Source organism: Mobula hypostoma, chromosome 13 (genome assembly GCF_963921235.1).
Source record: "Mobula hypostoma chromosome 13, sMobHyp1.1, whole genome shotgun sequence".
Lineage (NCBI taxonomy): Eukaryota > Metazoa > Chordata > Chondrichthyes > Myliobatiformes > Myliobatidae > Mobula > Mobula hypostoma.
In genome coordinates, this window is record NC_086109.1 from 11,610,058 (window position 1) to 11,632,866 (window position 22,809).

Sequence of the window (22,809 nt, forward strand, 5' to 3'; positions counted from 1 at the left end):
CACTTCCTCCAAACTAAAGGTGTAGCCATGGGCACCCATATGGGTCCCAGCTATGCCTGCCTTTTTGTTTGCTTTGTGGAACAATCCATGTTCCAAGCCTGTACTGGTATCTGTCCCCCACTTTTACTTTGCTACATCGAGGACTGCATTGGCGCTGCTTCCTGCAAGCATGCTGAGCTCGTTGACTTCATTAACTTTGCCTCCAACTTTCACCCTTCCTTCAAGTTTACCTGGTCCATTTCCGACACCTCCCTCCCCTTTCTAGATCTTTCTGTCTCTATCTCTGGAGACAGCTTATCTACTGATGTCTACTATAAGCCTATGGACTCTCATAGCTACCTGGACTATTCTTCTTCCCATCCTGTCTCTTCCAAAAATGCCATCCCCTTCTCGCAATTCCTCTGTCTCCGCCGCATCTTCTCTCAGGATGAGGCTGTTCATTCCAGGATGAAGGAGATGTCCTCCTTTGTTAGAGAAAGGGGCTTCCCTTCCTCCACCATCAACTCTGCTCTCAAACGCATCTCTCCCATTTCATGCACATCTGCTCTCACCCCATCCTCCCGCCACCCCACTAGGAATAGGATTTCCCTTGACCTCACCTACCACTCCACCAGCCTCTGTGTCCAACATATAATTCTCTGTAACTTCCGCCACCTCCAACGGGATCCCACCACTAAGCACATCTTTCCCTTCCCCCCTCTCTCTGCTTTCCGCAGGGATCGCTCCCTACGTGACTCCCTTGTCCATTCATCCCCTCCATCCCTCCCCACTGATCTCCCTCCCAGCACTTACACTTGTAAGCGGAACAAGTGCTACAGATGCCCTTACACTTCCTCCCTCACCACCATTCAGGGCCCCAGACAGTCCTTCCAGGTGAGGCGACACTTCACCTGTGAGTCGGCTGGGGTGATATACTGCATCTGGTGCTCCCAATGTGGCCTTCTATATATTGGCGAGGCCTGACGCAGACCGGGAGATCATTTCACTGAACACCTATGGTCTGTCTGCCAAAGAAAGCAGGATCTCCCAGTGGCCGCACATTTTAATTCCACGTCCCATTCCCATTCTGATATGTCTATCCACGGCCTCCTCTACTGTCAAGATGAAGCCACGCTTAGGTTGGAGGAACAACACCTTATATTCTGTCTGGGTAGCCTCCAACCTGATGGCATGAATATTGACTTCTCTAACTTCTGTTAATGTCCCACCTCCCCTTTGTACCCAATCCCTTATTTATTTATTTACTTACTTACTTTCTTTTCCCTTTTTTTTTCCACTTTTCTCCCTCTGTCCCTCTCACTGTAACTCCTTGTCCATCCCCTGGGCTTCCCCCCTCCCCCTCCCCCTTTCTTTCGCCCTAGGCCTCCCATCCCATGATTCTCTCCTTTCTCCAGCCTCGTATCCCTTTTGCCAATCAACTTTCCAGCTCTTTCCTCCCCCTCCTGTCTTCTCCTATCATTCAGATCTCCCCCCACCACTTTCAAATCTCTTACTATCTCTTTTTTCAGTTAGTCCTGATGAAGGGTCTTGGCCTGAAACATCAACTGTACCTCTTCCTATAGATGCTGCCTGGCCTGCTGCATTCACCAGCATTTTTTGTGTGTGTTGCTTGAATTTCCAGCATCTGCAGATTTCCTCGTGTTTGCGTTGAAACAATTGTGTTCATTGCAACAGATATCTGTGGAAGCCAGGTCGAGGCAGGAGGAAGAGAGAGCAGCGCGCCGTGTGCGCGCAGCCCTCCGGTGAAAATTATATCGTATCGTTAAATAGGGGCCGTGGACAATTCTGATTTGATGGAGACAGCCATGAAAGCACAGAGGAACATCTGGAGAAATTTCTGAAACGCAGGTTCGCTGCTGTTGTTACTGCGTGATCGAGAATCTTCCGGAGGGAAGGCCTCAAGATCCCCAGCTTTGCCTGCTGTTGGCGACCGAGATTGAGGTCGAATCATTCGGATAGAGATGGTGCTCGGTACTTGGTATCGGAGAGCTGATCGGAGGCTCGAAGTTTTCGGACGATTCAGAGTCAGACTGTGGTCGGGCATGGCAGGGAGAGTTTTTCTTCCTTCTCCCATCTGCGTGAGATGTGGGACATTTGAGAGACTTTGAACTTTTTACTGTGCCACGGACTGTTCTTCATCAGGTTATGGTATTGTTGCACTGTTGTAACTATATGTTATAATTATGTGGTTTTGTTAGTTTTTTTCAGTCTTGGTCTGTCCTGTGTTTTGTGATATTACACCGAAAGAAATATTGTATCATTTCTTAATGCATGCATTACTAAATGACAATAAAAGAGAACTGCATGTCTTCATAATCTAATCTAATGGGGTATACTCAAAGTGGGGGTTTGCAGGTTCTTGGTTAGTCTGGATTGTCAAAGGTTACAGGGCAGGGAGAAGACAGAAGAATGGGGTTGAGAGAGATAATAGATCATTAGTAATGGAATGGTGGAACAAAAGGGATGAGATTCCTTCTCACTCTTATGCACGTTATTAAACTTCTTTCAATACTTTCTGAATTCCACAAGCTGTGTTGTCTGTGTGCTTTTAGGGTGAAGGACATTCCTTCTGAGCTGAAGAAAAAGTTGGGTTTAGGGGAGGGGTACGATGCCATGATCAACATTGGTACTGATGATAAAGGTGGGACTAGGATGGAGTTTCTGATGAAGGATTATAAGAGGTTTGGGGGAAATTGCATGTTTACCGAGTGAACAGGACTGAGCACTCTTTCATGCAGAATGTTCCACAACAAATGGACATAAAGGAAAGACGATGGTGTATGTGTTATTAATCAGGAAAGATGTCAGAGTGGTGTTCAGTTGTTAGGGTTGAGTCTGTGAGTAGTAACATAGAATCAGAATGGGTTAAAATTCCAAAGTACACCCTCCAAAATGTGACCCTATATTAGTGCAGAGCATAAATGTGGAAATCACTAGGGCATGTTTGAATGGAACTGCAATTGTCACAGGAACGTTTAGTAGGAATTGGAATTGTTTGATTATTGTCACATGTACCGAGATCCAGTGGAAAGCTTTTGTTTGAACTCCCTCCAGACAGATCATTCTCTACATCAGTATGTCAAGGCAGTAAAAAGAAATCAGAATGCAGACTGTAATATGCAGTTACAGAGAAATGCAAGGAACACAATGAGGTAGATTGGAAGATCTGAGGTTCAGCTTTGAGTGTCTGAAAGGTCTGCTCAGGATCTGTTCACAGTGGTACAGAAGGTGTCCTTGAGCCTGGTGGTACATGCTGTCAAGCATTTGCACTTTCTGATAGACAGGAGGAGGGAGAAGAGCAAATTATCAGGTTGAGGGGGGTCCTTGAGTATTGATGGATGCTTTCCTGAGCCATAGATGAGAGATAGAAGTACAGAGAGAGACCAAAGAAGGGAGACTGGTTTAACTGATGGATTGAGGTATGTTCACAGCTCTTGTTGTCTTGATAGATTGTTTTCAAATACTGAAAAGTGTCATAACTGAAGAGACAGGCTGATGTTTTATGATCTGGAAAGGTGTACTGGGACCTCAGCTGATGAGTCCCGAAATGGCTTTGAAACAGTACTACTGCAGCAGCATGATGACATATGTCAACCTGTGACCTGTGCGTCAAGGGTTTTAGCAAGCGTGGAAGACAACTACGTACAAATAGAGAAAGCATTTCTCGCCAGCAAATATGTATGCATAGAGTTCCATCTGTACATCTGTGGACGAGGTTTTGAAGTGGAGACAGACCATAAACCATTGGTCTCTTTTCTGTCCAAACCACTGAATGACCGTCCCATGAGGATACAGCACATGTTGAGAAGGCTGCAGAAATATGATGTGAAGATGATCAAAACTGTGGGAAAATAAAAGTTTGCTGCTGATGCGTTGTCTTGTGCAATTTATGAGAAAGAACAGATTGATCAAGAGGTTAATTCAGATATACATGTGTAAGGGGGTTTCGACTTTTATGTTACTGCGGAGGCTAATTAAAATGGCGTCTTTGTTATGTTAATCTGGGGAATGCGGCTTTGTTGTGTTAAACGCTGAGAAAGTTTGCGCTAGCAGCTTGTTTTTCCTTTAGAGTGTGATAAGAAAGTGCTATTAACCAATTGGGATAGTTGTTATGGTTTTGGTGTATTTGAAGATACTGTATGCGGTGGGGGGGGGGTTTGGGGCAGAAGGCGGGAGAGCGAGACAGAGGATGGACCAGGTGCTGTGAGTCCGCTAACGGGGTCGGACCCCGAGCGGGACGTTCGGCGAGGAGACGGAGACGGACTCGTGTGGTGCGTCTGGTCGACCACTGTTGTTGGTCCCAGGCGGCCGGTCGAGGTGGTCCAAGGGGGGGGTCGCAGGGTGAAGAAGAAGGTTCTTGAGCTCCAACGGTTTTTGTGCACGAAGAGATTGAACTTTGATAAGTGTGGCGCCTTTTATTTTCCTTTTATATTTTATTCTCTCTTAATTATATAGTTCCAGTAATATCTATAAACTGTAAATCATTTAATTGCATCTGGTGTATTGTCTGTTATTTGGGCGGGGTGGGGTAGCTCACACAGCATCCACACAAACGAATTACCCAGTTTGGCGGGGCCGAGGCTGTTTCCTTAGACGACAGCGAGCCGAGCGACCCTGAGGGTGGCCGGGGGTGGCGGGGGTGCAGGCTACACAGGTTTTTGTTGACATGATTGTCACTTCCCTTCCAATATCTCCAAAAAGACCAGAGCAGATTAGGAAAGCAGCAGGGTCAGATGAAACAATGGAAGAAACCATAGAAAAACTACAGCACAGAAACAGGCCTTTTGGCCCTTCTTGGCTGTGCCAAACCATTTTCTGCCTAGTCCCACTGACCTGCACACGGACCATATCCCTCCATACACCTCCCATCCATGTATCGATCTAATTTATTCTTAAATGTTAAAAAAGAACCCGCATTTACCACCTCGTCTGGCAGCTCATTCCATACTCCCACCACTCTCTGTGTGTAGAAGCCCCCCCTAATGTTCCCTTTAAACTTCCCTCCCCCTCACCCTTAACCCATGTCCTCTGGTTTTTTTCTCCCCTTGCCTCAGTGGAAAAAGCCTGCTTGCATTCACTCTATCTATACCCATCATAATTTTATATACCTCTATCAAATCTCCCCTCATTCTTCTACGCTGCAGGGAATAAAGTCCTAACCTATTCAACCTTTCTCTGTAACTGAGTTTCTCAAGTCCCGGCAACATCCTTGTAAACCTTCTCTGCACTCTTTCAACCTTATTTATATCCTTCCTGTAATTTGGTGACTAAAACTGAACACAATACTCCAGATTCGGCCTCACCAATGCCTTATACAACCTCATCATAACATTCCAGCTCTTATACTCAATACTTTGATTAATGAAGGCCAATGTACCAAAAACTCTCTTTATGACCCTATCTACCTGTGACGCCACTTTTAGGGAATTTTGTATCTGTATTCCCAGATCCCTCTGTTCTACTGCACTCCTCAGTGCCTTACCATTAACCCTGTATGTTCTACCTTGGTTTGTCCTTCCAACGTGCAATACCTCACACTTGTCAGTATTAAACTCCATCTGCCATTTTTCAGCCCATTTTTCCAGCTGGTCCAAGTCCCTCTGCAGGCTCCGAAAACCTTCCTCACTGTCTACTTCACCTCCAGTCTTTGTATCATCAGCAAATTTGCTGATCCAATTTACCACATTATCATCCAGATCATTGTTATAGATGACAAATAACAATGGACCCAGCACTGATCCCTGTGGCACACCACTAGTCACAGGCCTCCACTCGGAGAAGCAATTCTCTACTACCACTCTTTGGCTTCTTCCATTGAGCCAATGTCTAATCCAATTTACCACCTCTCCATGTATACCTAGCAACTGTATTTTCCTAACTAACCTCCCAATGCGGGACCTTGTCAAAGGCCTTACTGAAGTCCATGTAGACAATATCCACTGCCTTCCCTTCATCCACTTTCCTGGTAACCTCCTCGAAAAACTCCAATAGATTGGTCAAACATGACCTACCACGCACAAAGCCATGTTGACTCTCCCTAATAAGTCCCTGTCTATCCAAATGCTTGTAGATTCTGTCTCTTAGTACTCCCTCCAATAACTTACCTACTACCGACGTTAAATTTACTGGCCTATAATTTCCCGGATTACTTTTCAATCCCTTTTTAAACAATGGAACAACATGAGCCACTCTCCAATCCTCCGGCACCTAACCTGCAGACAGCGACATTTTAAATATTTCTGCCAGGGCCCCCGCAATTTCAACACTAGTCTCCTTCAAGGTCCGAGGGAACACCCTATCAGGTCCTGGGGATTTATCCACTTTAATTTTCCTCAAGACAGCATACACCTCCTCCTTTTCAATCTGTACAGTTTCCATGATCTCACTACTTGTTTCCCCTAATTCCATAGACTTCATGCCAGTTTCCTTAGTAAACACAGATGCAAAAAACCTATTTAAGATCTCTCCCATTTCGTTTGGTTCCGCACATAGCCGACCGCTCTGATCTTCAAGAGGACCAATTTTATCCCTTACAATCCTTTTGCTCTTAATATACCTGTAAAAGCTCTTTGGATTATCCTTCACTTTGACTGCCAAGGCAACCTCATGTCTTCTTTTAGCCCTCCTGATTTCTTTCTTAAGTATTTTCTTGCACTTCTTATACTCCTCAAGCACCTTATTTACTCCCTGTTTCCTATACATGTCATACAACTCCCTCTTCTTCTTTATCAGAGTTGCAATATCCCTTGAGAACCAAGGTTCCTTGTTCGTATTCACTTTGCCTTTACTCCTGACAGGAACATACAAACTCTGCACTCTCAAAATTTCTCCTTTGAAGGCTTCCCACCTACCGATCACATCTTTGCCAGAGAACAACCTGTCTCAATCCACGCTTTTTAGATCCTTTCTTATTTCTTCAGATTTGGCCTTCTTCCAGTTCAGAACCTCAGCCCTAGGACCAGATCTATCCTTGTCCATGATCAAGTTGAAACTAATGGTATTATGATCACTGGAACCAAAGTGCTCCCCTGCACAGACTTCCGTCACTTGTCCTAACTCGTTTCCTAACAGGAGATCCAATATTGCATCCCCTCTAGTTGGTCCCTCTATATATTGATTTAGAAAACTTTCCTGAACACATTTTACAAACTCTAAACCATCTAGACCCCTAACAGTATTGGAGTCCCAATCAATATATGGAAAATTAAAATCCCCTACCACCACAACTTTATGTTTCCTGCAGTTGACTGCTATCTCTCTGCAGATTTGTTCTTCTAATTCTCGTTGACTATTGGGTGGTCTGTAATACAATCCCACTAATGTGGCCATACCTTTCCTGTTTCTCAGCTCCACCCATAAGGACTCAGTAGACAAGCCCTCTAATCTGTCCTGCCTGAGCACTGCTGTAATATTTTCCCTAACAAGCAATGCTACTCCCCAACCTTTCATTTCTCTGCCTCGATCACATCTGAAACATCGGAACCCTGGAATATTAAGCTGCCAGTCCTGCCCCTCCTGTAGCCAAGTTTCACTAATTGCTATAACGTCATAATTCCACGTGTCAATCCACGCCCTCAACTCATCTGCCTTCCCCGCAATACTCCTAGCATTGAAATATATACACCTCAGAAGATTTTTACCACCACTCACAACCTTTCTATTAGCGGATTTGCTTGAACTTTTAACATCATTTATTTTCACCCCAGCCACACTGTCAGCTCTGGCACTCTGGTTCCCATCCCCCTGCAAATCTAGTTTAAAGCCTCCCCAATAGCACTAACAAACCTCCCTGAAAGGATATTGGTCCCCCTGTAGGTCAAGTGTAACCCGTCTCTCTTGTACAGGTCCCACCTACCCCAGAAGAGGTCCCAATGATCCTGAAATCTGAAATCCTGCCCCCTACACCAGTTCCTCAGCCACTTGTTCATCCTCCAGAGCATCCTATTCTTACCCTCACTGGCACGTAGCACAGGTAGCAATCCTGAGATTACCACCCTTGAGGTCCTGCTTTTCAACTTCCTACCAAGCTCTCTATACTCACTCTCCAGGACCTCCTCACTCTTCCTTTCTATGTCATTGGTACCGATGTGCACCACGACATCTGGCTGATCACCCTCCCACTTTAGAATGTCATGCAAGCGATCAGAGACATCCTTGACCCTGGCACCCGGGAGGCAACAAACCATCCTGGATTCTCTGTCACGACCACAGAACCTCCTATCTGCACCTCTAACTATCGAGTCTCCTATCACTACCGCTCTCCTCTTTTTCCACCCTCCCTCCTGCACTGCAGAGCCAGACTAAGTGCCAGAGATCCGGCTACTGCAGCTTGTTCCAGGTAAGTCATCCCCCCCAACAGTATCCAATGTGGTATACTTGTTGTTGAGGGGAATGGCCACAGGGGAACCCTGCTCTGCCTGCTCTTTCCTCTTCCCTCGCTTGACAGTGACCCAATTTCCTGTCCTCTGCTCCTTTGGCGTAACTACCTCCCTGTAGCTACGATCTGTAATCTCCTCATTCTCCCGAATGATCTGCAGGTCATCCAGCTCCTGCTCCAGTTCCCTAATGCGGTTTGCTAGGAGCTGCAGCTGGATGCACTTCTTGTAGGTGTCGTTGTCAGGGACACCGGAGGGCTCCCTGACTTCCCACATCCTGCAAGAGGAGCATTCCAACATCCTGCCTGGCATTCTCTCTACTCTAAACAATCTGAACAAAAATCTTACCGGAACCTACCCTGGCCTCTGCCTGTTGAGCCAAAGCTGTCCCACTCTGACTCAGTCCACTCTGACAATGGCTGCTACAATGATGGCCGCTGTATACGGTGGTCTGCTTTTAAACCTTGGCGCGCTATGTCACGCGCCTGCGCAGTGCAGACCTTTCTCCCCAAGCAGTGTTTAAAAAAAAAACGACTTTTTCTACCCGATTTCTTCACTCCCTTCTTCTCAGCTGCTTGCTTCGACTGAAACACTCAAAGATACAATATGGAAAGCATTAACAGCAGCTAAGAATGACTGTCCAATGATTATTCTGGATTCTTGGGCATCCAGAGTTGAACCGTTGGTAGTGAAAGGTATGTTTGTCTTTGATGGAAGCTTGTATAGCTCCGGGGTTGTGCTCCCAATAGGTTTTTTTTCCCGGTTTTTTAAGTTAGTAGGGTTTTTTTCTCTTAGTTAGTAGGGGTTCTTTTTTTTCCTTCCTTTTTTTCTTTCAAAAAATATTCTTAACACTTTATTTTTTCTTCTTATTATTGATATATTGCTTAGCTTTGTTAATCAGTTATTTGCTAATTTAATTCTTTATTGTACATATCGACATATTGACTTGATTATCTTAAATGTATTTTTTTGTTGATCTTTAATAATAATTGATAAAAAAGATTTAAAAAATGAAAATGGAGCAGTTTTGTGATTCCTGTGTTGCTATGCAAGGAAATGCTCCAGAGGATGCACAAAGGGCATCTTGGTGAGGAAGGTGTAAACGTAGAGCCTGTGAAGTGATATACTGGTCAAGAATGAACTGAGCCATCAAGCAGAGAATTGCTCCATGTGAAATAGGCCTTACCTACAGACAAACAGAACTGCTTACACCAACACCCTGTACCAGACAGCTAGTACTTCAATGTTGGAGTGGGTTTGTTTGATTGTAATGGGAAGAATCACATTGTTATAACAAACTACTTTTCCAATTACCCAGATATTGCAACACTGCAATCAACATCCAGCAAAGCAACCATCACCTTCCTGAAAGCTGTGTTTGCAAGGCAGGGAGTTCCACGTGATGTAGTGTCAGACAAGGGGCAACAATTGGAGCTGTGAATTTCAGTCATTTGCCAATGAATGAGGGTTTTGACGTACAACATCAGTGAAAATCTAGCAGAGAGTTTAGTCAAATTAATGAAGGGCCTCATGAAGAAAGTGCAAGATGGATGAGAGGATTTCCACAAAAGTCTAATGATTTACAGATGTGTGCCACCGCAGAATGGCCTTTCACCAGCCCAAGTGCTGATGGGTCGACACACATGCACTAACCTTCCATGCATGAAATCCTGTTCACACCTAAATGAGCACACAAGGTAAAACTGGCTAAAGTAAAAGGGAAAGAAAAACAGCAAGAGTATCATGACAATACTGCAAAAAAATACTACCAGTCCCGAAGCCTGGAAATCATATGAATTCGAGATCATGATTTTGGCACATGGTCCATGCAAGGATACGTACAAGAGGATGCAGATCCATATTCCTATCACATCCAGATGGAGCAAAACATCTCCAAGAAGGAATCATGTGGCTGTACGGTCACAAGCTCCAACCCATAGCTGTGACATGTCACCTGTCAGTACACCAAAGGGGCTAGCATATGTAAAAAATGAACTTGTTGATCAGAGTTCTCAGAAAGACACAAGTATTAACGCAGCAAATACAAGCAATACTCCTGTGGAAATGAATAGCAGACCAAAAAGGACCATTAAACAATCTCAGAGACTGAACAGGTACTTTGAATCTGTCTTCACTAGGGAAGACACAAACAATCTCCCAGATGTAATATTGGCCAGAGGACCTAGGGTGATGGAGGAAATGAAGGAAATTTGCATCAGGCACAAAATGGTGTTAGGTAAACTGATATGACTGAAGGTTGATAAATCCCCAGGGCCTGATGGTCTGCATCTTAGGGTACTTAAGGAGGTGGCTCTAGAAATCGTGGACGCATTGGTAATCATTTTCCAATGTTCTATAGATTCAGGATCAGTTCCTGCAGATTGGAGGGTAGCTAATGTTATCCCAATTTTTAAGAAAGGATGGAGAGAGAAAACAGGCAATTATAGACCAGGTAGTCTGACATCAGTGGTGGAAGATGCTGGAGTCAATTATAAAAGATGAAATAGGGGCATATTTGGATAGCAGTAGCAGGATAGGTGCAAGTCAGCATGGATTTATGAAGGGGAAATCATGCTTGACTAATCTTCTGGAATTTCTTGAGGATGTAACTATGAAAATGGACATGGGAAAGCCAATGGATGTAGTGTACCTGGACTTTCAGAAAGCCTTTGATAAGGTCCCACATAGGAGATTAGAGGGCAAAATTAGAGCACATGGTATTGGGGGTAGGATACTGACATGGATAGAAAATTGGTTGGCAGACAGAAACAAAGAGTAGGGATTAACGGGTCCTTTTCCGAATGGCAGGCAGTGACTAGTGGGGTACCGCAAGGCTCAGTGTTGGGACCGCAGCTATTTACAGTATACATTAATGATTTAGATGAAGGGATTAAAAGTAACATTAGCAAATTTGCAGATGACACAAAGCTGGGTGACAGTGTGAAATGTGAGGAGGATGTTATGAAAATGCATGGTGACTTGGACAGATTGGGTGAGTGGGCAGATGCATGGCAGATTCAATTTAATGTAGATAAATGTGAGGTTATCCACTTTGGTGGCAAGAACAGGAAGGCAGATTACTATCTGAATGTTGTCAAGTTAGGAAAGGGGAAGTACAATGAGATCTGGGTGTTCTTGTTTATCAGTCACTGAAAATAAGCATACAGGTGCAGCAGGCAGTGAAGAAACTAAGGGTATGCTGGCCTTCATAACAAGGGGAGTTGAGTATAGGAGCAATGAGGTGCTTCTGCAGCTGTACAGGGCCCTGCTGAGACCTCACCTGGAGTATTGTGTGCAGTTTTGGTCTCCAAATTTGAAGAAGGACATTCTTGCCATGGAGGGAGTACAGCGTAGGTTCACTGGGTTAATTCCAGGGATGGCGGGAATATCATATGTTGAAACATTGGAGCACCTGGGCTTGTATACACTGGAATTTAGAAGGATAAGCGGGGATCTGATTGAAACAGTTAAGATTTTTAAGGGATTGGACATGCTAGAGGCAGGAAACATGTTCCCGATGTTGGGGGAGTCCAGAACCAGAGACCACAGTTTAAGAATAAGGGGTTGACTATTTAGAACGGAGTTGAGGAAAAACTTTTTCACACAGAGGTTTGTGGATCTGTGGAATGCTCTGCCTCAGAAGGCAGTGGAGGCCAATTCTCTGGATTCTTTCAAGAAAGAATTAGATAGAGCTCTTAAAGATAGCGGAGTCAAGGGATATGGGGAGAAGGCAGGAGCAGGGTACTGATCGTGGATGATCAACCGTGATCACAGTGAATGGCGGTGCTGGCTCGAATGGCCGAATGGCTTACTCCTGCATCTATTGTCTATTGACTATTGAATGTAAGCTGATGAGTAGATAAGTGATTGCAGCTGCTCATTACAATTGAAGTTGAAATGTTCAACAGTTGAGAATTTGAATAAAAAAGAGAAAAGTGACTGGCTACAGAATGTGGATATCTCCTTTGGAATGAATTATTCTTCCTTGCAGGTTTATGAGCACGTAGAATTGTAGCAACACACGTAAAAGTTGCTGGTGAATGCAGCAGGCCAGGCAGCATCTGTAGGAAGAGGTGCAGTCGACTTTTCAGGCCGAGACCCTTCGTCAGGACTAACTGAAGGAAGAGTGAGTAAGGGATTTGAAAGTTGGAGGGGGAGGGGGAGATCCAAAATGATAGGAGAAGACAGGAGGGGGAGGGATGGAGCCAAGAGCTGGACAGGTGATAAGGCAAAAGGGATACGAGAGGATCATGGGACAGGAGGTCCGGGAAGAAAGACAAGGGGGGGGGACCCAGAGGATGGGCAAGAGGTATATTCAGAGGGACAGAGGGAGAAAAAGGAGAGTGAGAGAAAGAATGTGTGTATAAAAATAAGTAACAGATGGGGTACGAGAGGGAGGTGGGGCATTAGCGGAAGTTAGAGAAGTTGATGTTCATGCCATCAGGTTGGAGGCGACCCAGACGGAATATAAGGTGTTGTTCCTCCAACCTGAGTGTGGCTTCATCTTTACAGTAGAGGAGGCTGTGGATAGACATGTCAGAATGGGAATGGGATGTGGAATTAAAATGTGTGGCCACTGGGAGATCCTGCTTTCTCTGGCGGACAGAGCGTAGGTGTTCAGCAAAGCGATCTCTCAGTCTGCGTCGGGTCTCGCCAATATATAAAAGGCCACATCGGGAGCACCGGACGCAGTATATCACCCCAGTCGACTCACAGGTGAAGTGTTGCCTCACCTGGAAGGACTGTTTGGGGCCCTGAATGGTGGTAAGGGAGGAAGTGTAAGGGCATGTGTAGCACTTGTTCCGCTTACACGGATAAGTGCCAGGAGGGAGATCAGTGGGGAGGGATGGAGGGGACGAATGGACAAGGGAGTCGCGTAGGGAGCGATCCCTGCGGAATGCAGAGAGTGGGGGGAGGGAAAAACGTGCTTAGTGGTGGGATCCCGTTGGAGGTGGCGGAAGTTACGGAGAATAATATGTTGGACCTGGAGGCTGGTGGGGTGGTAGGTGAGGACCAGGGAAACCCGATTCCTAGTGGGGTGGTGGGAGGATGGAGTGAGAGCAGATGTACGTGAAATGGGGGAGATGCGTTTAAGAGCAGAGTTGATAGTGGAGGAAGGGAAACCCCTTTCTTTAAAAAAGGAAGACATCTCCCTTGTCCTAGAATGAAAAGCCTCATCCTGAGAGCAGATGCGGCGGAGACGGAGGAATTGCGAGAAGGGGATGGCGTTTTTGCAAGAGACAGGGTGAGAAGAGGAATAGTCCAGATAGCTGTGAGAGTCAGTAGGCTTATAGTAGACATCAGTGGATAAGCTGTCTCCAGAGACAGAGACAGAAAGATCTAGAAAGGGGAGGGAGGTGTCGGAAATGGACCAGGTAAACTTGAGGGCAGGGTGAAAGTTGGAGGCAAAGTTAATAAAGTCAACGAGCTCTGCATGCGTGCAGGAAGCAGTGCCAATGCAGTCATCGATGTAGCGAAGGAAAAGTGGGGGATAGATACCAGAATAGGCACGGAACATAGATTGTTCCACAAAGCCAACAAAAAGGCAGGCATAGCTAGGACCCATACGGGTGCCCATAGCTACACCTTTAGTTTGGAGGAAGTGGGAGGAGCCAAAGGAGAAATTATTAAGAGTAAGGACTAGTTCCGCTAGACGGAGCAGAGTGGTGGTAGAGGGGAACTGATTAGGTCTGGAATCCAAAAAGAAGCATAGAGCTTTGAGACCTTCCTGATGAGGGATGGAAGTATATAGGGACTGGACATCCATGGTGAAAATAAAGCGGTGGGGGCCAGGGAACTTAAAATCATCAAAAAGTTTAAGAGCGTGAGAAGTGTCACGAACATAGGTAGGAAGGGATTGAACAAGGGGGGATAAAACCGTGTCGAGGTATGCAGAAATGAGTTCAGTGGGGCAGGAGCAAGCTGAGACAATAGGTCGGCCAGGACAGGCAGGTTTGTGGATCTTGGGTAGGAGGTAGAAACGGGAAGTGCGAGGTGTGGGAACTATAAGGTTGGTAGCAGTGGATGGGAGATCCCCTGAGCGGATAAAGTCGGTGATGGTGTGGGAGACAATGGCCTGGTGCTCCTTAGTGGGGTCACGATCGAGGGGTAAATAAGAGGAGGTATCCGCGAGTTGTCGCTGTGCCTCGGCAAGGTAGAGGTCAGTACGCCAGACTACAACGGCACCCCCCTTATCAGCGGGTTTAATAATAATGTTAGGATTAGTGCGGAGGGAGTGGAGAGCAGAGCGTTCCGAAGGAGTGAGGTTAGATTGGGGACAAGGTGCGGTGAAGTCGAGACGGTTGATGTCCCATCGGCAGTTAGCGACAAAGAGATCCAGAGCAGACAGAAGACCAGACCGGGGTGTCCATGAAGAAGAGGAGGTTTGAAGACGGGAGAAGGGGTCATTGGTGGGGGTGGAAGAGTCCTTGCCAAAGAAGTAGGCTCGGAGACGGAGACGGCAGAAGAAAAGTTCCGCGTCATGGTGAACACGGAACTCGCTGAGGTGTGACAAAGGTGAGGCCCTTACTGAGGACAGAGCGCTCTGCTTCCGACAGTTGAAGGTCGGAGGGGATGGTAAAGACACGGCACGGATGAGAGCTGGAATCAGAGGGTGGAGGGGAGAGGCTGGGGGTGTCAATGGAGAGGGGAGGGTTGGGGTGAGAGGAAGATGGAGCCTCTGAGAACCCAGGAGCTGACGATGGGATCTGAAGGAGATGGGATTGCAGAGTATTGGTGGGGCAAGGGGAGACGGGAGTCACAATAGCAGCACATAAAGACCCGTCCTGGAGTCAAGGCTGGAATCTTGAGAGCTCAGATCAGAGGGGGGAGGGGGGAGGCTGGGGTTGTCAGTGGAGAGGGGAGGGTTGGGGTGAGAGGAAGATGGAGCCTCTGAGGGCCCAGGAGCTGATGGTGGGATCTGAGGGAGACGGAGTTGCAGAGTGGTGGTGGGGGACGGGGAGACGGGAGTCACAATAGCAGCATATAAAGACCCGGCCTGGAGTCGCAGTTGGTGGTTGCGCAATCACTTTGAATGTGTCCATGGTCATTGCTGGAGTCCGGGTTTTGAATATGCCCTGAGGTGTTGGAGCCAGTGAGATCAATGGCAGAGGTAGAATTGTATTTGTTTTTCTTTCAAGAAGGAAGATATGTTATTATGTGTGCATATTAAATAACTTCAGTTCCCAGTGGGCAACGTGAGAGGTTCACCTGGTATGAAAAGCTACAATGGCGACCTGGTTGCATAGGTCAAGGGTTGAGCAGCAGTTCAGTAATAAAATGTTCTCACATTTTATTGATTATGAACATACCTCAGAAGCCTCTTTATTAGATAAAGGCAATGCGTAATAAAATGGGCACTGAGTGTAATTTCTGGAATCTTTCTAAACAGTGATCTGACAAAGTTCCTTTTATTTTGGGGAATTTATTTCTGGTGAAAGTCCATGATCAACCTTTTTGTTATCATCAGTTTTGAGGAAAGTAGTGATTTCTGTGGACACTCTCCAGATGAGCTTTTGTGTTCCTGGTCAAAGAATGTTCCTGAGAGTTTCCCAGTTCCCTGAAAATTCCCTCAGCAGCTGGGACTACATTTCCCCCTCCATCCATACTGGGACATCTCCCACACCGAAGCTGGGCTCTTGCTGTTGGTCACAAGCGCAGATCCCACTGGGTCAACATTTCTGTGCTGAACCAAGGTGACAGAGTGAAAGCAGAAGGTTCCTGATCCCAGTCTGTCCACTTCTGGGACTACAGGGAAAAGGCCTGGCCTCCAACTCCCACTGGAGCATCTGAGATTGGAGAGTGGGAATAGGGTTTGTGGGGATGGAGAGAGAAGGAAGAACACTGAGGAAGGGGAGAGTGATCAGTGTGGAGAGGGGAAGAAAGGGAGGGTAAAGGTGAAGGGTGGATATAAAATGTTCTGGTAATATCCCGCAGGGATGTGAAGATAAAGTTGAAGATTTCATCTCTTTAATAATTGAGACAGAGATAATGTAAACTGTTAACTGTTCAGCAAAGGATTCCCACATCTTATCATTTGTATTTTGTTCAGATTGCCAGAAATCCCAACCATTCTTTTAGTGCAGTTGTAATGAGCAGTTTGTAGGAAGGACAGGGAGCAGGGCTGAGAGGCTGCAAAGGAGATTCACTGGGATGTTGCCTGATAGGCAACGATTAAATTATGTGGAAAGACTAGAGAGACTAGATTGTATTTTTTGGGGAGGTGAAGACTGAAGGGGGACTGACTGATATCTGCCAAACTATATGGGGAATAGATGGAATTGTTTGTGGTAAACTTCGGCTCACAGTTTTTGTAACCAGGGACTGAAGTTTAAGGTAAGGAATAAAAGATTTAGAGGGCATATAAAGAATATTTTTACTTCACCCAGAGGTGAGGGAGGAAATTCTCAGGCTGGGAGAGTGAAGAAAAATATTAACATACCTTCAGAAACCTCCAGTGAAATGGTCAACCTTTTGTTCGGTTTCCACATTTCCCTTTCTATCATACACTGGTATAGCCCTTCATCACTCATCTTTAGATTGTCCATGGTTACTGAAAATATCCCTTGTATTTTGTTGTCAGTCATTGATACTTGTCCTTTTTGTGGCTGCTCAGTCGAAACCAGATCATTACAACCAACGTAAGTTTCACCTCTACACCATTTCTTCACGTAGTCCTTGTATTTCTGATCATACCGACATTCCACAGTGACTGATTCTCCCACTACTCCTCTGACCTTCTTAGGTCCAGTTAATGCAGTTGAGCCTGTGAAGAGATTAATAATGAAAGGTCACTCACATGTCACCAGAACAAAGGGCAGTAAGCAATATAAACTCATCATTTCAGTTGTTCAGAAAATTCCATGATTTTGCAGAGATCATGTTCCATTTTAATAGTTTATCCCTGATGTTAATCCTTATTTCACTGAGATTGTTCTTGAAGTTACAGTGAAAGCGGAATCGCTCAGTTAGGCATTTCCAACTTGTGCATCTGCTGTTTCTTCTGTTGGTCCGTTGGTTCAATCTGTGCAGATTGGAAGTAGCATCTCCAACTTGCTGACAATCAACACTGGTTCTCCTCAGGGATGTGAGTTTAGCCAACTTCTCTTCTTGGGGTGCCCCACAAGGCTGTGTACTCAGCCCCCTGCTGTACTCACTGTACACCCATGATTGTGTAGCCAAGCTTCCATCGAACTCAATATATAAGTTTGCTGATGACACCACAATTGTAGGCCGTATCTCGGGTAATGATGAGTTTGAGTACAGAGAGGAAATTAAGAACCTGGTAGCATGGTGTGAAGACGATCACCTATCCCTCAATGTCAGCAAGACGAAGGAATTGGTTGTTGACTTCAGAAGGAGTAGCGGACCGCACGACCCCATTTAGATCGGTGGTGTGCAAGCGGTACAGGTCAAAAGCTTTAAGTTCCTCAGGGTCAATATCACAAATAAACCTGACTTGGCCCAACCAAACAGAGTCCACTGCCAAGAAGGCCCACCAGCGCCTTTACTTCCTGAGAAATCTAAAGAAATTTGGTCTGGCCACTAAATCCCTCACTAATTTTTATAGATGCACCGTAGAAAGCATTCTTCTAGGGTGCATCACATCTAGTATGGAAGTTGTCCTGTCCAAGTCCAGAAGAAGCTACAGAAAATCATGAACACAGCCCAGCATATCACACAAACCAATCTTCCGTCCCTGGACTCACTTAACACCGCACGCAGTCGGAGCAGTGCTGCCAGGATAATCAAGGACACGACCCACCAGCCAACACACTTTTTGTCCCTTTTCCCTCTGAGAGAAGGCCCAGGAGCTTGAAGTCTCGTACGGCAAGATTTGGGAACAGCTTCTTTCGAACTGTGATAAGATTGCTGAACTGATCCTGACCCGGATCTGGGCCGTACCCTCCAAATATCTGGACCTGCCTCTCGGTTTTTTTGCACTAACTTACTTTCCCTTTTCTATTTTCTATTTATGATTTATAATTAAAATTTTTAATATTTACTATTGATTTGTACTCCTGGGAGCGGGAAGTGCAGAATCAAATATCGCTGTGATGCTAGTATGCTCTAGAATCAGAATCAGAGTCAGAATCCTTTATTATCGCCAAGTACGTGGACACATACAAGGAATTTGATGCCGGTTTCCCTGAGCTCTCGCTGTACAGAATCAAAAAGCAAACAAAACAATAGTGCAAATAATCGTGAACTATATACAATGAGGTATACCTGTATATGTACAGGTGGATTTTGTTTATAATAGACTAAAATTCAAGTGTTTATACGACTGATGGGATACAGAAAGAAACTTTTCTTGTACCTATTTGTCCTGGCATACAGTGATCTAAAGCGCCTACCAGAAGGAAGGAGTTGGAACAGGTGATGTCCAGGGTGTGATGGGTCTACAATGATGCTGCTTGCTCGCTTCCTGACTCCAGATGCATATAAGTCCTGGATTGAGGGCAGCTTCACATCAATAATCCTTTCCGCAGCCCTGATGGTTCGTTGGAGTCTATTCTTGTCTTGTTTGGTAGCTGATCTGAACCAGACAGTGATGGACGAACAGAGAACAGACTGGATTGTTGCTGAATAGAATTGAATCAGCAGCTCCTGAGGCAGGTTGTACTTCCTGAGTTGACGTAGGAAATCAATTGTTTGGTGACAATAAAGTTTAAAGCCGGTGGGAGGAGAGGATGATAATAAAAGTGAGACAACATTTTCCAGGACCATGGTGCTACATGAAACGATGCAAAAACTACACTGAACTACGTAAGAAAAAAACACAAAAACTACACTAGACTACAGACCTATCCAGGACTGCATAAAGTGCACAAAACAGTGCAGGCATTACAAGAAATAATAAACAAGACAGTAGGCACAGTAGAGTAGGTTGGTGTCAAGCCAGGCTCTGGGTATTGAGGAGTCTGATGGCTTGGGGGAAGAAACTGTTACATAGTGTGGTCGTGAGAGCCCGAATGCTTCGGTGCCTTTTTCCAGATGGCAGGAGGGAGAAGAGTTTATATGAGGGGTGTGTGGGGTCCTTCTTAATGCTGTTTGCTTTGCGGATGCAGCATGTGTTGTAAATGTCTGTAATGTCTCAAACGTCATCCAGAAATTTGCTGATGGCACAGCCATTGTAGGCAGAATGTCAGATGGTGACGAGAGGGCATACAAGAATGGGATATACCAGCTAGTTGAGTGGTGTCACAGGAACAACCTTGCACTCAGTGCATGCAAGACCAAAGAGCTTATTATTTCAATTCAAAAAGGTAAGATGAGGGAACACATGTTAATCCTCAGAGAAGGATCAGAAGTGGAGACAGTGAGCAACTTCAAGTTCCTGGGTGTTCGTATGTATGAGGACCTAACCTGGTTCCGTTATATTGACACAGCTATGAAAAAGGCTATATTTCATTCGCAGTTTGAGGAGATTTGGTATGTTACCTACAATCCTCAGACATTTCTATAGATGTACCATGAAAAGCAATCTGACTGGCTGCATCATCATCTAGTATCAGAAACAACTTCTGCCCATCTGCTCTCCGCTTTCTGAATGGACATTGAGCTCATGAGCAGTAGATCACTTCTTTTTCTATTTTTGCAGTATTTATGCAATAAAACAATTTTTATCTATTATGCATTTTTTCAGCTCTCAGCAATTTACTTCGATCCTGTGCAGTCTCATATCAAATGGTGATACAAACAACTGTAATTCAGTTTTTTCCTATATTATCATGTATGGCGTTGTGCAGCTGGTGCAAAGTTAACAAATTTCACAAAATATGTTGGTGATATTAAACCTGATTCTGATTCTGATCCTTGTTGAGGGCAGGTTGTGATTCCTGGGAAAATGATCCCTGCTTGGTTCAGCGAAAGAGTCATCACATTCTTAGGGGCAACCAGAGGTAGAGAATAAATTCTGGCCTTGTCAATGATGCCCAGATCTGAATGAAATTATTGGGGGATCATCCAGTGTGGCTTTATTCAGGGCTCTGTGTGGATACTGGCAGCTCGAGAACATCTTCACACTGTACTTCATCCAGTCTCTGAAACGTAACATCATTCAATTCTCTTTCCAGTCACTGGTAACGTGGGCAGTGGACAGCACACTCCCCATTGTGTAGTGTAAGGAGCCGGTGTGGAGATGTGTGATCAGATCAATCACCAGTTACCATCGAGGAATTCAGTGACCTGATCTTCAGAGACTGGGTAAAGCCCACCGTGCAGATGTGCTCAAGCTACCAGGGCCCGCTGTGTTGCAGTTTATTGCGGTGAGCAGAAGATTTTCAGCAGAAGGGAGACATCGGCACAAATTCTGCAAATATAAAACCAAGAAGAGCTTGTAGTGCTTCCTGATTTCAGAAGAACATCTGTTTCCAAAAGGTTGGGTTGCACATATTTTTATTAGAGTGTCCTATAATTCAACGTTTTCCTGTGCAGTGTGTAGAGAGTGTCATAGAGACATAGAGTCATTGAACACTACAGTATGGAAAAAGCCCTTCAGCCCATCTAGTCTATGTTGAACTATTAATCTGCCTAGACCCGTCAACCTTCACCCAGACTGTAGTCCTCCATGCCCATTCCATCCGTGTACTTATCCAAATTTCTTTTGAATATTGAAATGGAACCTGCATCCACCACTTCGCGAGCGGTCCGCTGTGGCTTTCTCAGGCTGACTGTACCCCACCCAGTGCCAGTGGTGTGTTCCGGGTAAAGCTGAGTGGGTGATGTTCTGGCCACTGAGTCAGAGAGTTGCCGGTTCCTCTCGCACGCCAGGAGCCTGAGCACTGATGGAGTGTACATCTGAGGGAGCTTGGCACTGTTAGAGGACCCTCCTTGTTCAGGATGAGAATTATCCCCGACACCAAGGGCAAGTGGCAGGGTAGAGGGCAGTTATCGCTTTGCTATTCAGGAGAATTTGCTGTGTACACATTGGCTACGCACAACACCACACAGACTCTGATGGAGGTTACTGCAGGATCCTGCAGACTGAGTGTTTTACCATTAGCTGAACTACCGAGCGAGGGAACAACATCAGAATTTCCTGTTTTTCATCAGTTGCTTTGACAAAAACACTTTAGGCCACTTGTTAATAATTCTAAAGATCAGGTTACTTTATAAAACAATGATTTACCTGAAAAGATATCAACAGAGATGAGAGCCAGTAAAGCGATTGATTCCACAATCCTGGGCCGTTTCTGGTGAGTGAGTTCACCCTGCACCAACTCCATATTTCAGCAGTGTCAACCTGATCAGCTCCCTGTACTGTGTCTGACTTGGTCACTTCCTTATTCAGATGTCTCAAAGAGACTAGTTCCTCTTCTGGTAAAAAAAAAAGCACAAATGAACAGTGGTACAAGATTAGTTCTGTGCCTCACTTCCTGACTCTTCCATGGTGAAGGCACCAATCAGGACTGCGCTGGAACTGTCCCACCAGCCTGTGTTGGAGTGGCTATTTCCTGCGTTCTGAGCTCACTGTGCGTGAAGGTGGGCACTTGCCTCATCATGCACAGCCCCAACCTGTCCAGCCTTCCTCAACGTCTCATGCATTCTTCTCATAAACATATACACCTACAGCAGGTCCACCACGATTCACATTACAAACACCTTAAATGAGAATTCAGGCATTGAAGCTCCTTCAATAATTCCAAAAGACTGAAGTTGGGTAAATACTGAAAGGCTTTTATTCGCAGTGAGACATGACCTCCATGCTAAGTGTCTGCCCCTGGTCTGAGGGGAAGGAGCAGGGTGAATACGCCTTTATTCAGTGCTCTGTGGGAGGAGCCACAGGGGCAGTCAGCAGAGGGGTGTGTCCAGACAGTTAACCCAGTTACCACACATATATATATATATATATATATGGTTTACCACAGGAATGTTATCTTCAAAGGATGGAGAAAACAAGGGGTGAAGGAATACATAAGCTGTATTCTGGAACAGGAAACAGGACTTTAAAAAATTTAAATGCAGCCATGTGGGCAAATGTTTTAAGTGTATACTTGGCTTCGTATCACTGAATCAGGATTGGGAGGGGAAACTTCAAAGACTACCAGTATATGGCAGCATGAAGAGGGGTGGGTGGATAGGGAATGGGTAGGAGATGATATAGGGTGAACAAGTTGTGAGGAAAGAATGGGAAAGGTGAAAAAAAGGAGAAGCTATCTAGGTGGACAGGTGAGTGCGTGTGGCAGGAGAGCACCTGCTCAGTGGGTTATCTGACAATTCAATGCTCATACTCCTGTGTTGTAAGCTCTGCTGGAAGATTTGAGTTGTGCAACTGCCTATTTCAGATGAAGTGTTGATAATTAGCAGAAGTGAGTAATAGCCCCATCTTCTTCGAATGTAAAACTGGGAAGTAACTGTGATGCTTCCTCATTCCTCATTTGCTTTCAACAGACAATTGTGTCTACTGTGAGGGTCCTGTGGTTCAGATTTT

The 22,809-nt window shown here is 45.4% G+C and overlaps 1 protein-coding gene across 1 annotated transcript in view; it reads right to left on the minus strand.

Moving 5' to 3' along the window:
* LOC134355854 (polymeric immunoglobulin receptor-like) overlaps positions 1 to 21,646 on the minus strand; it is a 70,048-nt gene extending 48,402 nt beyond the window's left edge. Inside the window, exons 1-2 of the mRNA XM_063066358.1 lie at positions 21,508 to 21,646; positions 16,816 to 17,139 (exon numbers count right to left, since the gene is read on the minus strand). Coding sequence (XP_062922428.1) covers positions 16,816 to 17,139; positions 21,508 to 21,604 — 421 coding nt within the window. The 5' untranslated portion in view covers positions 21,605 to 21,646. The remainder of the gene's footprint in view (positions 1 to 16,815; positions 17,140 to 21,507) is intronic.
* Positions 21,647 to 22,809: the final 1,163 nt, after the last annotated feature.